The sequence below is a fragment of the Dryas octopetala genome, chromosome 6 (genome assembly GCF_963921425.1).
Source record: "Dryas octopetala chromosome 6, drDryOcto1.1, whole genome shotgun sequence".
Taxonomy (NCBI): Eukaryota; Viridiplantae; Streptophyta; class Magnoliopsida; order Rosales; family Rosaceae; genus Dryas; species Dryas octopetala.
Window position 1 is genome coordinate 16,174,907 of NC_141371.1, and position 17,036 is coordinate 16,191,942.

The window sequence follows — 17,036 nt, forward strand, 5'->3', positions numbered from 1 at the left end:
AACTGATGACTAGCTAACGAATATGCTTCGAAGCTATAGTAACTTTAACTCTCCAGTTGATGAATGCGTCTCACCTACACAAAATTGACAATAGATTTCATTAATATAACATAATTTAAAATGTTAATATAAATAACAAAAACAAAACAAAACAAAAAGTAAGGAATAAAGGCAAAACCTCCACAAAAAGCAAAACAGTACCAAATATAGGTGCTTATGAACAACGCAAACTCCTCTAGAGTAGTTATCCAATTCTCGTACTCCCCATTATACTCTCAAAATTTTTAAATTAATCTTTTGATATAAAGGGCTGTTTTTGACACTTAAATGGTTGAGATAAGGTAGCGAGTCATGAAGGAAGCGTGCAACTGGAATTCAGGCTTCCCATATATGAAGATATAGATGTGAATCATTTCACATTTCTTACCAAAGTCAAGATCACAATTGGCAATATGTAAGTGTTTACAGAAATCTAAGTTACCTGCTCAGCAAGCTTAAAGCTGTGGGTTCGCATGTACTCCATCCCAATGTACAAAGTTGGTAAATGGCACCTGGAATAAGAGAATATCAGACCTGTAAAAAGACAATTTATGAATAATAAGCGAATTAACGCTCAGCCAATAATAATATAAATAACATGACCATATATATCTTCTTCCTTATATTTCAAGTGGCAGACGAAAAAATTCAAGTTAACAGTCAACCATAGAGAAGAGACCGAGATATACAAATACAATAAATTACCCTGGAAACAAACGAGCAGCAGTTCGATAAGCCGACATTGCTTGATCACCCTCATCTTTAGCAGTATAAGCATTCCCATATCCTATCCAAGCAAGTGGAAAGGTCCCATCTAGACTGGTGGCCTTGCTATAGTACGTGTAGAACAGAGCCAAAAGAAATAATCAATAATTGCATACCCAATAAAATCAACACATGGCATGGTTGATTGAGGAAATGTTAACTGATGAGTACAATATATATATAAGGGCATACTAACCCTCCAACACTAGAATTGGAAATTCAACTAAAATCCAACACATTCAATTTGCAACATATAAGTAACAAACAACCTCTCCTTCCAGGTGTTATCATTTCAAATGACTTTTTCTAATATAATGGCCTGGATAAACCCCAAGAGGCTGTCATCCAATGGAGGAGTAAGCAGCAGCCCATGTTTTGGCAGGACTAAACCAAATTCAAACTAGGATCGGTCCAAAGTATAAAACCTAAACATCTAACAGATGATTAACATAAATGAAAGTAAAAATATTTGGACTAAAATAACCAAGATAATTTTATATTTGAAAAATTCAATGTGGTAAAAACTAAAACAAGGTTGAATGAGAGATTACGAAATGCAATTCATGTACAATCCAGCAGAATTCACATTCATTTAGTAATTTAAAGCATCCATTATAATGTGAAGGCAATTGAACAGGCAACAAAATGCTCACAACTTGATTCATATATGAGACAAAAGAATGATCATACCATAATTTCTCATATGTATAGCATAATGGAATAATAAAGCCTTCCAAAATATAAAGAAAAATATGATGTTGCTTTCAAAGAATCAAAAACCAGTAAATGCAGAAAATTTCAAGTGCTCAAAACCAAAAAATCACAGTTTAAACACGGGGCAAATGAGGCAACTCGAAATATATTTACATGTACATATTCTGTTACTATTACAACTTTCTTTTTCAAGTTCCCTGAATTTTGCTACTACAACATTTTCTTTGTCATACTGGGAAACACAAAAAGGAAAATGACTGATGAGGACATAGAAAAATATATTGTTACTTGATGTTTGTAAAGTAAATCAGTAAAAACTTGTTGAGATGTAAGAGGACTTCACCATGTTCAACACTTGAACTGGGACACTTTGAATTTGTGTTTCTTTTTACCTTTTTAATTAAACATGAGTAGAGTGATGAGAGCCATCCGTCTTCAGGAGAAAATTGTAATGACGAGAGTAGGCTTTGTCTCTGAAATTCAGTAGAAAATCAACAGGTTTAAGTAGGGGGCCATCTCATCCTTACTTAAATAACTGTTTGAAGAAATGCAGAGGCAACTCCAATGCACTCTATGGATCATTAACAATAACAAAAGCCTAAATAGATTTCAGCAATCACAATGGAAAAAGAAAAAGAAGAGAATTGCTTGATCACCCTCATCTTTAGCAGCATAAGCATTCCCATATCCTAATCTGTTACAAATTGTGGATTGAACTCCTTATATTAATTTCAATGTAAACGAGAATGAGAGAAAGGACAAATAAGAAGAAGAGTGAGTGAATGAGTAAGTGGGTGAGTGGCATATACGTACAATGGCATTGGTGTTTCTACACCCAATGCATGTGCAACCAAATCCACAACTTTCTGTTTAATGAATAAACAATTTATTCAACCAAATTCAGAATTTTGGTAATACCCACATAGCCACAGTACCAAAAGCACTAAACCTCTAACAAGAAAAAGCAAAAATCTAATGGAATATATAGAATGGTAGAAAATTACTAGCAAGAAGAGTACCACGGCGATCGAAGGCGAAGCATTTCATAACCCCATGTTCCAAATACTCCTCTATCACTTCTGGGAAATCCCTTTGCAATGGGTCTTTACCAAATAACAATTACAATTAATTACAAGCTTAATTTTATTTTATTTACAAAAACAAAACAAAAAACAAATTCTTTGATAAAAAGTAGAGAGAGAGAAAGAGAGACTGACGGATTATTGGAGCATTCATCGTGCTTATGAGGCTGGCAGAAATTTCAAGGCAGAAGGGAGTAGCCAAAACCCTTCTTCAGCGCCCTCCAACAGCGCTCCCTCTCAGTAACCAAACCCACTTACATTCGATGAGGGGCTGAGAACCCTAAATCCAACAGTCAATCCTAATTACATATATGAACCCAAATAAAAAAAAAATAGGAAAAAAATATCTTTTTTCCAGTGATTGGGATTCGGTATGAGGGATTGAGCCCAGTCACGGCGACGGAGAAAATGACTGCGAGCGAAAGAGAGGCAGGGCAGATAGAGATGAGAGAGAAAGGGGGGCTGGGGGCGGGAGAGTGAAAGAGAGGAGAGGCAGATAGAGATGAGAGAGATACAGAACCAGAAAAGACAGAGGCAGAGGCAGAGGCAGAGGGAAGAAAAACCAGAAAAGGGAAAATGGAATTAATTAATTGGAATGTTTTGGATTTCGTTTTGTCGCGCAATTTTACCCCGCCAATTTTTCAAACCATAGGCGACGAAATCCATTTTGTCGCGCAAAACATTGCAATTAATTACTTTCCTTTTCACCAACACTTACCGTTTATTATGTCAATTTAATTAACAGTAGTGCTACATATACCACATTTTAATACCATAATTTCATAACACCTTATGTGGCAACTTACATGGCATTCATACATTGGATACTAAAAAATAAAAATAAAAACCCAAAAAGAAAAAGAAAAACATTGTCCAATAAAGTAATGACACGTCAGATGGTATAAATATGTGGTATAAGAATGTGGTAAGTATAGCATTATTCTTTAATTAATCACCGTTACTTAACTTCAACGATCAAACCTGTTTATTAACTATGTTCGTACTAAAGATCATCTTTGCAAAAAATCGGTCAAATCAAAATTCATCTAGCCGTTGGATTATTATTAAAAAAACCATAATCATTCATATATTCAACCTTTGGTACCTAACTTTTACATATCCGATTGAACTAATTTTTGGAGGGATGATCTTTGAGTGAAGAACTAAAAAATAAACGGTTTGGATCGTTTGAAGCACGATCGAGATGTAAGCTTCTATATGTAAATACACTTGAAGAGTATAATTCTATTAACTTTTTTCTCGTTGAAACCTTATCATTTCAATAATTGTGAAGACCACAACGTGATTTTAACGATCGGAGCCATTCATTTTCTATGTTCATACTCAAAGATCATCCTTACAAAAAATCGGCCAAATTGGAATTCATATAGTTGTTGGATTATCATTAGAAAAACCTTGATCGTTCATACATTCAACCTCTGGTACCTAACTTTTAGATCTCCAATTGAAGTAATTTTTTGCATAGATGATCTTTAAATGAAGAACTAAAAAATGAACGGTTTAGATTGTTGGAAGCACGATCGAGATGTGAGCTTCTACATATTAATACATTTAAAGAGTATAATTCTATTAATTTTCTCGTTGAAACCTTATCGTTTCAATAATTATAAAGACCACAAAGTGATTTCAACGATCAGATCCGTTTATTTTTTATGTCCATACTCAAAGATTATCCCTACAAAAAATCGGCCAAATCAGAATTCATCTAGCCGTTGGATTATCATTAGAAAAACTATGATCGTTCATACGTTCGACCTCCAGTACCTAACTTCTACATCTTTGATTAAGCTAATTTTTTGCATGAATGATCTTTGGATGGGGAACTGAAAAATGAACAGTTCGGATCGTTGGTAACACGATCGAGATGTGAGCTTCTTCTACATATAAATACACTTAAAGAATATAATTATATTAACTTTTTCATCGAGACCTTGTCGTTTCAATAATTATGAAGATCACAGTGTGATTTCAACGATCGGAGCCGTTCATTTTCTATGTTCATATTCAAAGATCATCACTGCAAAAAATAGGTCAAATCGGAATTCATCTAGCCGTTGGATTATCATTAGAAAAACCATGATCGTTCATATGTTCGACTATCGTTACCTAACTTATGCATCTCCGATTGAGTTAATTTTTTGCAAAGATGATCTTTGAATAGGGAGCTAAAAAATGAACGGTTCGGATAGTTAGAAATACGATCGCATCGTATTCTTATACATACATATAAATGCACAAAAAAATGGGTCATTTAGTAAGGACATATGTTGTCGTTGAATATATGCACCCTTTCCTCGCTAATTTTTAGACAAGTTTGGAGACCAAACTCATCATACTTAGAGTGACAAAATGAATTATTCCTCGCAAAAAATGCTTTACAATGAGGAAAAATAATTCTTCGCTAACAGTATTTTCAAAACAATTTGCAAAATGTATGGCGAGGAATTGAGATTGTCGCTGAAAAATTTAATTAGTGACAAATTAAAATGATTTTCTCGCTAAAAATTTATGCCAATCGTTTAGCGAGGAAACAAATATTTCCTTACTCAATGGGTCATTTAGCGAGACATATGTCGTCGCTGAATCCACCTTTTCCTCGCTAATTTTTAGACAAGTTTGGAGATCAAACTCATCATACTTAGAGCGACAAACTGAACTATTTCTCGCAAAAAATGTTTTACAGTGAGGAAAAATAATTCCTCGCTAATTAAAAGTATTTTGAAAACAATTTGCAAAATGTATGACGAGGAATTGAGGTTGTTGCCGAAAAATTTAATTAGCGATGACTTAACAAGATTTTCTCGCTAAAATATTGGCGGGTGCGGAAAAAATTTCCGCCAATCTTTTAGCGAAGAAACAGCCGAATCCACCTTTTCCTCACTAATTTTAAGACAGGTTTGGAGACAAAACTTATCATACTTAGAGCGACAAATTGAATTATTCCTAGCAAAAAATGTTTTACAGTGAGGAAAAATAATTCCTTGCTAAAAGTTTAGTTGCTAAAAAGCAACTTTGTTGTAGTTAATTTTCACCATAACTAAAGTTCAAATGGGGAGTTCAGCATATATATATATATATATATATATATATAGTCCTTCTAGCTCTAGAGCATGCTCTTTTCACCATAACTAAAGTTCAAATGTGTTGCAGCAAGTTTTGGAATTTCGTGTTGACATCCACAAATTTTGAAAAATGCAGATCAGACATCCTCTCTAGAGAAAGACTGTATATATATATATGGAAATTTTCAAGTAAAGATGTCCTTACTTTAAGAAAAGTAAGAACATCCTCTTTGGACCTACAATTCAATGATCGGAACCGTCTATATTTTAGAACATCATTCAAAGGTCACCCTTAAAAAAAATCAGCTAGATCCAAAACTATTTAGCCAGTTTATTATAGCAAACATCATTTCAATTTTATCTGACGGACTGTATTTGTCTGCACAGTTTAGATGACCAAACAATCACTAATTGAGCTTATTTTTTTCAGGGATTACCCTTGAGAAGGAACCTAAAAAATGAACGGTTTTAATCATCTAGGTGGATAAATCTCATCTTGTCAACAAGACTGAAAAGAAATATGTGGATAAATCTCAAAGGGTAAAAATAGATTTTTCAGGAAAAGAATTTCCCTGAAAATGACTCAAGAAAGAAATTTTATGTTGGAAATCGGCCTCTAGGTTGCAATATGCAAAACAATTTGTTAGAAATGATATATCATTCAAACATTTAGTGGAAAGGTGCAGCCCAAAAGAGAGAGACATGGGCTGGGCTTAGGGTCAAAGCGTGTTGTCCAATCATGATGCGCCACATGGCACCAAGTTTTCCACTTTTTATCCATTCTTCAAAAATTCGTCAAAAATAGCTTAGGACTCGGAAAAATTCTCCAAAAAATCGTACGGACTTGTCTAAGTGAGTACTAATTATCTAAAGGTTCAAAACACCAATTTTTTCCTTTTGATATTTTCCAGAATATTTGGGAACTCCAAATTAAATTCTAGAAAATTAAAATACTAAAGACTCTTTTGAAATTCAAAGGATAATTTCTTGAATTCCGAAAAATAAGAGGTCTGCACCGTTGGTCTTCTAGACACAAAAAAAACATTTCCTGTGAAGGCGTGTTACTCGAAAGACCTTTCAGTCTTGAAGGAAAATAAATTTCCTTTACAAATAAATTCTAGAAAAACTCTAGAATTTTCGTAAAATCTCAGGAAAATTCTCAAAATATTTTTTGGGAATTCCCGGGCTTCACAGAAACATAGCAGAACTCAGCAACTATTGTGTTGAGGAAAATGAAAGTTTCCCCTGCATCAAAAACTTCGTTTCTCAAAGTCACGCAACCTGGAGGATCTTCACCGAAAATGTTCATGTTGTTCCTGTAATGGATGTGATAGACATTATATGAAGAAACCAACAGTCACAGCAAAATCACAATTTCAAACCCTAAAATTTCAAAATCATAATTCCTCAAAATTGATAAGCAAGACCATGGGGAAAAGAAAGCCCATGGTTAGAGGAGTAGGAAAGTACCATAATCGAGTTGAGTCACCGTCGAGTTCGCCGGAAAATTGGTTGGAAAGCCGCTGCTTCTCAACGTCGATTTTCCGCCGTCGCTGGGTGGTTGGACGATCGAAGGACATGGGAAGGAAGATGAAAGAGAGGCGAGCATGGAGAGGTGGGTCTCGCCGCCATCCATGGCCAGACGACGATGCATCGAGGAGAAAGAGAGAGAGAGAGAGAGAGAGAGAGAGAGAGAGAAATGAGAGAAATGAGAGAAATTCATATTTGAAATGTGAGAAATGAAAGACACGGAGAGAAAACGAAGAATAAGACGGAGCAAATTAAGTGGACTGGGAAAAAAAAAAAAAGTAGGCCGGATGGAAATTACCTGGACCCACTGGGAAGCACAATTAAATGGGTAGACTATACAGGAATGAGGTAGCCCAAAGTGGGTGTTTTGAAAATTATTTGTATTTTTGGATCTTAGTCAAAATAAAAAAGCATTAAAGTATTAGTCTAACAGAGGAGAGAAAATTGAACGTGAAGCACCTTTTTTTTAATGTTGATACTTCTAAAATTTTTTATTTCAATAATTTTTTATATATAAAAAGAAAAATTTTGGGCCCCCTAGAAGTCGGGCCTTGGGCGGCCGCCCCTACCGCCCATGCTGAGGGCCGGCCTTGCATATACAACCATTATAATGTGACACAAAATCATCACTAACAATATGCCAGAGGGGTTGTTAATTTTTACAGATTAGGATCAGAAACTTAAGGTTAGACATGGGTAGTTCTCATCAAATTAAACCATTTCTAATGACAATAACTAACCAACTTTTTTTCCTATATGTAAATCAGACATGAGATGATATATTGGTTAGCTCCACAACTTTTAAGTAGAAAATTAAATTGATCTAGAAGGATTTCAGAATAAACGCATAAAATAGATCATCAAGGACCTGCTGATTTTCTAGATCCAAACAAGATATACACGAATTAAGACAATTTAAAATTGGATCAATCAACACCAAGACATACATAATTAGCACACACATGGAGAAAAGAACAGAATACCAAGATATAGACACACACACACATATATGCATATAGACTAATATATTAAAGGTGTTGAGATTGGATCTCAATATCTCAGCCCCAAACACATAATATCTAGTATCAAGGGTGTGCCTGCTGTACAAGGTTTGAGAACATGAGTGTTCACCGTTGTGGAGGAAATTTTTGCCACTGTGCTAGTTGTCCCCTTGCTCAAGGATGATGCAAAAAGATTGTCTCGAACTTAATTGGGACTGCTTCGTGATAAGCTGGTTTGGGGTCGGGATCGAGTAGTGGACAGTAACTGTTGGACAGTGACAATGGTTTGTAATTGTTGAAAATAGGATTTTTGACTCCAAAACTTAAATTTTTGTGTTTTATGTTAATTTTATGCTTTTTTGGACATTTATATGTATGAAAAAGACATAAGATTTATATAAGTACATTGCCTTGTTTGTTTTTGGTGTTGTTGCACAGTGAGAAAGAATAGTCACTGTTGAACATAATTGCCATTGTCAGACAGTGGCAATTCTCCTGACGCAAAAAAAAAATAGTATGCATTGGGCTCCATGCCAAACACATTTTTTCACTTAAGTTCATTAAAGCAGACTGCATTTGAGACTTGATTTTTGATAATTTGCCTTAAAAAAGGCCTATTTTCTATACTGGGCTATAAAAATACTAAAATTATCTTCAACGTATAAACAGATGATATTTTATTTTATTTTATTTTATTTTTGAAGTCAAATAACCATGTCACGTACTGTTCATCCTATCCTTTAAAACTGCTTGTATTTTAGAGCCACAAATTTGTGTCATAACTCATAACTAGTATTATGAATAAAGGCCATAGATCCTGACACCCTTATAATAAATATGTTTTAATAAAAAACAAAACAAATGCACCGATTATTGTTTCTAGTTGAAGGTGACGTACGTGGGGAACTAGCACCGAAGCCAGAGGCACAGAGCCTTAAAATCTCATTTACCCTTTTCACTCCTCCTTAACACCTCTCTCTCTCTCTCTCTCTCTCTCTCTCTCTCTCTCTCACAGACACACACACACATTGACAGTCATATATTGTGCAATATTGGCAAAAATATACAGTAGGTGTGATCGATGATGAAGGTGATGGGTAGTGGTGAGATTTGGAATGCTTTGTATGGGATGAAGCCAGTGTTGTTAATGGTGGGGGTTCAGTTTGTGTTTGCTGGGCTCAATGTGCTCTTCAAACTCGCTGTTAATGATGCAATGAGCATAAGGGTTATTATTGCCTATCGCTTCCTTTTCGCAACCGCTTTCCTTATTCCATTTGCTCTTTTCTTTGAAAGGTACGTACCAAAGTAAGATTGATTCATTGCATCTTAATTTAATATTGTTCTTATATTTACATACATGCCAAAGACTAATTATAAGAACTCTCCAGAGAAAACGAAAAAGAAAAAGAAAAAAAAGCAAAAAAACACATATACATTTCTAAATGCTACAAGATTCTGAGATACTGCCACATTAATTGGCTAATTTAATTTCTGTTTAAATGAGTTGGTGTACGTTAATACATTAATATTGTAATTATTGAATTAATGCAGGAAGAGGAGGCCAAAACTCACCTGGGTTGTACTCTTCCAAGCATTTATGTGTGGCTTGTTTGGGTAAGCAGCATGCGCACGTCTCAACTCTCTTCCTATACAAATTAATTGCAGCATGCAAATTAATATATAATGATCAATTATGAGTTCTTCATCTTGATTGCTAAGTATATTAAGAGATAAAATTTTCAAGGAGTCCAATTAGGACATTATATTTTGGGTTTATAATTTAATAATCAGAATCGTACATATTTTAGGCCATTATTTAAAAATCATTCTTACAGAAAATTAGTTAAATAAAAAATTATTTAACTAGTTTATTATTATATATCAACATCATTTCGATTTTATTTAATTTTGTCTACATAATTTAAATAATAAAAAATTATCGATTCAACTGATTTTAGCTCCTTTATATTAAGATATTTATTATAATAATATAAAGCTAGCTTAATTTAGGCCAAAAATAGTATAAAGCTAGCTAGCTAGCTCGCTCTGTTTTATTGTGCTTAATTGCATGTATTTAGTTTAGTGGGTACAGTTGGTGGTCAACTAGCAATGAGTATGTTATCGGCCTTTCATAAAGCAGAGCCATGTACACTTGTTCACCATACAGAAAAGATGCACATATTGGTACATCATTAATTTCCTTGAATGGAATGCACTCTAAATATTGCAGGGGATCATTGACATACAATTTGTACGTTGAAAGCTTAGCCTTAACATCGGCAACATTTGTTTCTGCAATAAACCAACTCATGCCGGCCATAACTTTTGTCTTGGCCATCTCCATCAGGTAATTAAACATATATAATATATATTAATTTTTGATACGAACACCGCCGGATGACATACAAAAAAATTTTCTAAAGAGTGTAAAATGAACTCATCAAGTTCTATATGTGAAAAGTATGTTTGTATATCATAAGTGTTTGTATGATATTATTTTCCTATAAGCCCCCTTCTAATGAGAGATTTTTCAGTTAAAAGTAAATAAAGATTGTGAGGATCATTGCACATTTTAATTCGACGATCAAAATTGTTTATGTTTTAGGTCTCAATTCAATGATCAACTTTGCAAAAAATTAGATAAATAAAAAACTATTTAACCGTTTGATTAAATTGTCATTATTTCAAATGTTTAACATTATGTTCGTTAATTTATTTGATTAAAGTTAGATATTTCATTAATTTCTAATTTGTTTAATTTTTTGCATAAATAATTTTTAAATAGAGACCTAAAAGATAGGCGGTTTGGATGGTTGAAATATAATTTCTAGTGAGCCATATAAGAAATCCTTTAAATAACTTTATTTGAAAGCTCATTTGGTCATTAATTATCGCTCAAATCATTGGTCCAATATTGAAAGTGATTTTTCCACTGAGTAAGATGCCTAATATATATTAATTTACAACAATGTGCTAGTTAAGGGTCCAGATACTATTGGTCAACAAATTAATGTGAAATTAATGTGACTTCTGAAGTATAACAATTATTAAGAAATAATGGAGTTAGAGTTGTAGCTATGAGTGCTAAATATTTTTCAAATTTAATTTCCATAAGTTGGAGATATTATTGTTGTTTAATTTGCGCTTATAATTGTGTTATTGATTATTATGTAATTTATCAAATATAATTAATTTCCTTAAATAAATAGGTTGGAGAGATTGAATTTAGGAAGCCTAGCAGGGAAGGCTAAGGTTTTGGGAACAGTAATGGGAATAGGTGGAGCAATGCTTCTGACCTTTTATAAGGGGGTGGAAATCAACATGTGGTCCACACATGTTGACCTTTTGCATAAGAGTCAGCAACCAAACAACCACTTGGCATCACCACCACATCCAGAATCGGCTAATCGACTATTGGGTTTTCTACTATCTCTCGGCAGCTGTTTGTGCTACGCTTTGTGGCTCATTATTCAGGTGATTTAACTAATTTTTTCATCTGAAGTTTACAAATTAACATGCTATATGAATCGTAGCTGATGATCATTTGATCTAGTGATAGTGAGGGTACTCTCAATCGATCAATCTCGCATTTATGGAAAGAAATTTTGATCGAGTTCAAAATTCAAAAACGACAATTGTTGATAATTTTTTTAAAAAAATTTCCCTTCAATTACTTTCCCATCTTTGGAAAGGTGTTGAGCACCAAAGGTCGAAAGTGAGTGACTATGGCTTTTCATTTAGACATGAAAATTAAACTTGTAATTTGCCAAATAAAAAGTCATTTAGGGGCCTTAATAAGCTGGTGAGTTAGGCTGTTTCATTCTCAATGATGAAGCTTAAATGAAGAATTAACCAAAAATAAGATGAAGCAGGAGAGCATAAAATGTAAAACTTGGGCTAAAGTGACAAAACTATAAGACCTTGAATAAACTTTGCATGTGGAGCATTTGTCACCTTCTCCGTCCTTCTTGATATTAATTTATGCCCCATCTATCTCAAATCTTCTGGGCAAAATGCATTTTGTAGTGAATGGGTATTACCTATACTAGCTGTGTTAATTTTTCAAGACTTGAACTATTTTACTTCTCAAATCGTTCCTCCAGTTGTGCAACTCTAGCAGCTTCCTCACGTTCATACACCTCGTCAGTAAGAACACGCTGATTACCACATCCTCCTCGATTCCCTTGGTGCCATAGAGAAGATATTTACCAGGATTTTCGGTTTAGGCGACCGAAATCCCGCTCTGATACCAACTGATGCAGCAGTATTGAAGATTGAAGAAATGAGGCAAGTATCTCGAGTTTTCTCAATCCCCATTTAGTTTAAGAATTCCCGGAAATAGGCAAACAACAAGAAAGAACTCATAATCTGTTAATTCTCAGAATACCCAGACTAAGAGCAATATGAAAGAGAACAACTCTTCATATGTTAATTAATTTCAACATATCAAAAGCTGCCTTGAAAGTCTAGGCTTACAGATATTAATAGTCTAAAATTCCTCCCCAAAACAATGTATCGCCAACACATAATTATAGGAACTTTAGTAACCCAAGAAAACTTCTAATACAATCAAGAAGTTAAATTTCGATTTTTTGGGGTATCAAAATTTTAACACACATTCATCAATATTTCGTGATAATTTCATCGAAAATTTCGCCGAAATTTGGCTAAATATTTGGCTAAATTTGGCGAAATTTCACTCACACCCCATGTTCTTCCCTTGTTCATGGCTTCAAGCTCAATTTTTTTCCCAGTAATCTGTTTTGTGGTTTTTGGTAAATGGGTTTTGGTTTTTGTGCTCAGATTAATGGATGGTCTTAAAGAAGATGAAAAATTTGTGTAATAGTTCTAGGAGACAGAAAAGATCAGGGAGGAAGAGAGGGCGATCGGGGAGGAAGAGAAGAGATGCAGTGGGACTGGGAGAGAAGAGAGAAATGAGAGGGAATAACTAAAGAAGATAGGTCATGGGAAGGAAGAAAAGAAAGGAAATAGAAAAAAAAAAAAAAAAAAAAGGTTTAGGGTTGATTAGGGGGCTTGGGCAATTGGAAAGGAAAAAAAAAGGTTTGGGGTTTGGTTTAGCTTTTTTGGGGTTTTATTTAGTTGTTTTTAAACCTTAAACTTTAATATTTTTTTATATAAATAATTAAAAATACCCTAAAAGGCCTAAACCATAATATCTTATATCATATCTTAAAGAATATAGAGTATAAATTATAGACTTTGGGCCCGTTTGACACTGTTTATGGTTCAGTGTATAGATTATATATAGAGTATAAAGAGTATTAGAGTATATAGAGTATATAAAGTTTAGTGTATAGATTATAGAATATGAATAATATATTAATTTTATTTAACAGTATTTACCTCCAGCACGCATTATATTTATCTTATATCATATGAAACCTACTATGTAATTTGGTTTCTTCAATATTTTTTTATCAATGTAGTAGGTAATATGTTAAATAAATATATGGTAAAGTTTCATTCAAAATTTTTCGTATTTTAATAGCAATTTCCGTCGTTTATGTCTAATTTTTGTCGAAATTTAAAATTTATTGATAATTTCTGCGAAATTCAAAATTTTACTCCTTGAATACAATGCACCCAAATTTAATATGCTCCTTGAAACGTGAGAGGCCTTGAATCAAAGCTTCTTATCCCAAAGGTCTTAAATCAATGCTTCTTATCCCAATGCTCCAGAAAACTTAGTGCCTTCATATCTGCATCAATTTTTCTAGCTGGCTCCACCACTCGCTCTAAGTGACCTCTTAGTCAACTAAATCCTTAAATAATTTTTTGATTATCAAATCAAATCATATTAATAGAATAATCATCATATATATATAAATCAAGATAATTATCTATTATTAATTAAATATCATCTTAATTGTCTTCATGGTCATAATTCATCAGGATTCATAATCCTCTAAAAACTATGTATCTTAACTATGTATCTTTACTCAAGAACTTGGATTTGCATGTCGGAGATAGTAGTGAAAATTTCCTATAAATTTTCCTTTCATCTTTTGACAATATTACAGTACATAGTGTTTATTTATTTTCATTTATTTAATTAATTAGCTAATTATTTTCTTTTTGTGAATAGAGTAAAATGAGTGCAAGATACCCTTGCTATTACTCCAGTACTGCTCTAATGTCAACTATGGGGTCAATCCAGGCCGTTGGTTTTGCCCTCTGGATGGAGAGGGACTGGAGCCAATGGAAATTGGGTTGGAATATTAGGCTTCTCACAGTCGCATACTCGGTACGTACATATCACATTTTTTTTTATTATTCTTCTTCGATCTTCTTCTTAATTAATTTTCATCACATCGGTCAAGTTTTTATATTAATTAATTTGATAATATTAGTTAATCTATATATATATAGGGATTAATGTCATTTTGCTCCCCAGACTATTACACATGTATCAGTTTGCTCCCCAGACTTTTAACTTGGAAAATTAAGGACCCTGACTTTTTCAATTTTGCCAATTAAGGTTATTCCGTCAATTTATACATTTTTCATCTAAAATGTCGAGATGATCAAGCAAAATTTAGCAAGAAATAAAAAAGGAAAAATGATGCATGAAGAAAAAATGATAAGATCTAATTGGAAGGGACCATTTTGCCCTCAAAGATTTAGATAAAAAATGTGTAAATTGACAAAAGAACCTCAATTGGCAAAATTGAAAAAGTCAGAGTCCTTAATTTTCTAAATTAGAAGTCTGGGGAGCAAACTGATACAAGTGTAATAGTCTGGGGAGCAAAATGGTATTAATCCCATATATATATACATTCCATTAATTATTTTGTAGGGGATTGTGGCCACTGCAGTAACTACGTCATGTATTTCATTGTGTATACGCATGAGAGGCCCATTGTTCGTATCTGTTTTCAACCCTCTCATGCTGCTGCTTGTTGCCCTTGCTGGGTCTTTCCTGTTGGACGAGAAGCTGCACCTTGGAAGGTACCGTACTACTTTTATAATTATTTTTCAAGTAATATCATTTTAATTTATTAAAGGTGAAACTTACTTATATAAATGAATGAGAAATGTTAGTTATCTTTCTTTTCAACGTTCTCTTATTATTCTCTCTGCAGCACAGCACAGTCTCGATCATGATTAAACTGTTTATTTTTTAAATTATTATTTAAAGATCATTTTTGTAAAAAAATTAATTAAATCAAAAAAATATTTGTTTATGTAACTCTTATATATCAAATAATTCTACGATTTTGGTAACAGTTAAAATTACCGTATAGTTCGATGATAAGACTTCACTGTATAATGAAAATAATAAAAAAGAATGTCGAATGAAAAATTAAATTGGAGAAGGTAGCTAGGGCCCTTTGAATGAATTACACTTTAATTAAAGTTGTAGTACCAATATCATATAAAACGAGTGGTGCAAAGAGTCTTATCCCAAATTTATTTCAAGGTAAGTATTATATATAGTCGTGTTCACCTAAATCATATGGCTCAAATGCATTTTCCATAAACATTAATAAGTCAAGAAAAAAAGTATATATGTGTATTTGTTTGCATATAATTTTTTTTTTTTTTTTTTCCATTTACAGTGTGTTAGGAGCAGTATTGATAGTCTGCGGTTTATATGCGGTATTGTGGGGCAAGGGAAAAGAAATGAAGAAGATGACTCAATCGGTGCCATCAACAAGCTTTCAAGAGTCTGGGACAACTGAAATTGTTATAATGCCTCCAGATGATAAAAGCAACAACATCAATGAGAGCGTAAAACATAATGCTCCAAATTCTCTCTCAACATGATTCATCAAAGAGGATCATATAGAAATAGCATGATACACTGGAGAAAGAAAAATGAAGAAATTGAGGTCTCAAGACCTAAAATAATGGAGTATATATTAGAAGTTTATATTATGTATAATGTTTTTGTTGTAAATGTAGCCATGTAGGTAGAAAGCCTTCCCCCCGGCCAATTCTAGATTAACAAATATTTGGGAGCTTTTGTTGTACATTTTGTTTATGAAATTATTATAGTTTATTTTCTAGACTTGCGACCATAATCTCTGACTTCTAAATCCTAAGCCCTTATATAACTTATTTGTGTTTGCACCATCACAGTTATATGTTTAAATGTTGATACACAAAGACAGCGTATCTACACTATAAAATAATAAACTCTAAACCCAAAATCTTAACACCATTGAACACTACCAAATATTTATATATAAACCCTTATAAACTCAATTGGTGACCGCATGTGTTACAATTTGATGTTCTTTAGTCATGGAACTCTATAGACTTCATTGCATTGCATGATTGTAAAGTATAATATAACTATTATAAAAACTAAAATTAAAAAAAAAAAAAAAAAAACTAAAATTTTACACAAAACCCTATCATAACTCAAATGTGGGATGCACTTAATTATTTGAAGTATTAGGTTAGGGTTTCAAATCCCCAAACTACAAATTAATAAGCCACATAATGCTTGGACAAAGGAGATGATCGACAAATGGCACTATAAAAAAAAATCTCCTTATGGTCAAAATTTTTCCATCTGTAAAACTACCAAATTTGTCACTAATAATATTATTACCGACGGTGTTCTGTTGGAAAAAGACTGACCGTTGATTTTGCCAACCGTCAATAGAAATGGCGCGGCTAAAAGTCTCAAACCGTTAGCAATCATGAAAATATAGTGTTGTGAGGAAAATTATTAGTGATAGAAAATCATTGGTAAAGACTATTACTAGGGCTAGTATCGGATCGATAACCAATCTGACAGCCTCCAACCAATTAACCAACCGACCGAGGCCGGTCGAAACACCAATATGCCA

The 17,036-nt window shown here is 33.2% G+C and overlaps 2 protein-coding genes across 6 annotated transcripts in view; one reads left to right on the forward strand and one right to left on the reverse strand.

Moving 5' to 3' along the window:
* Window positions 1-3,122, reverse strand: part of LOC147282817 (anaphase-promoting complex subunit 6-like) — an 80,572-nt gene extending 77,450 nt beyond the window's left edge. For 2 of the 5 annotated variants that reach the window (XR_015122887.1, XR_015122888.1), the window contains exons 1-5: window positions 2,736-3,122; window positions 2,523-2,621; window positions 745-870; window positions 482-573; window positions 1-74 (exon numbers count right to left, since the gene is read on the reverse strand). Coding sequence is in view for 3 of the 5 variants with exons in the window: in XM_086247798.1 (XP_086103924.1) it covers window positions 45-74; window positions 482-551; window positions 745-870; window positions 2,523-2,560 (264 nt within the window). In the remaining 2 variants the exon portion in view is untranslated. The remainder of the gene's footprint in view (window positions 75-481; window positions 574-744; window positions 871-2,522; window positions 2,622-2,735) is intronic. The other 3 variants (XM_086247798.1, XM_086247799.1, XM_086247800.1) reach the window with 2 other exon arrangements.
* A 6,176-nt stretch (window positions 3,123-9,298) lies between these two features.
* On the forward strand, window positions 9,299-16,126 carry LOC147282824 (WAT1-related protein At1g25270-like). The gene is made up of 7 exons (XM_086248756.1): window positions 9,299-9,507; window positions 9,766-9,828; window positions 10,445-10,561; window positions 11,424-11,688; window positions 14,321-14,479; window positions 15,032-15,183; window positions 15,795-16,126. The coding sequence occupies exons 1-7, from the start codon at window positions 9,299-9,301 to the stop codon at window positions 16,000-16,002; spliced, it is 1,173 nt and encodes a 390-aa protein (XP_086104882.1). The 3' UTR covers window positions 16,003-16,126.
* The last annotated feature ends 910 nt before the right edge of the window (window positions 16,127-17,036 follow it).

What these genes read in the sequence shown, in the direction of transcription:
- LOC147282824 (XM_086248756.1), top strand. Translation starts at nt 9,299, where the DNA reads ATGAAGGTGATGGGTAGTGGTGAGATTTGGAATGCTTTGTATGGGATG. An exon ending in GTCTTGGCCATCTCCATCAG is followed by an intron (nt 10,562 to 11,423) that starts GTAATTAAACAT and finishes TTAAATAAATAG; the next exon opens with GTTGGAGAGATTGAATTTAG. An exon ending in TTCTCACAGTCGCATACTCG is followed by an intron (nt 14,480 to 15,031) that starts GTACGTACATAT and finishes ATTATTTTGTAG; the next exon opens with GGGATTGTGGCCACTGCAGT.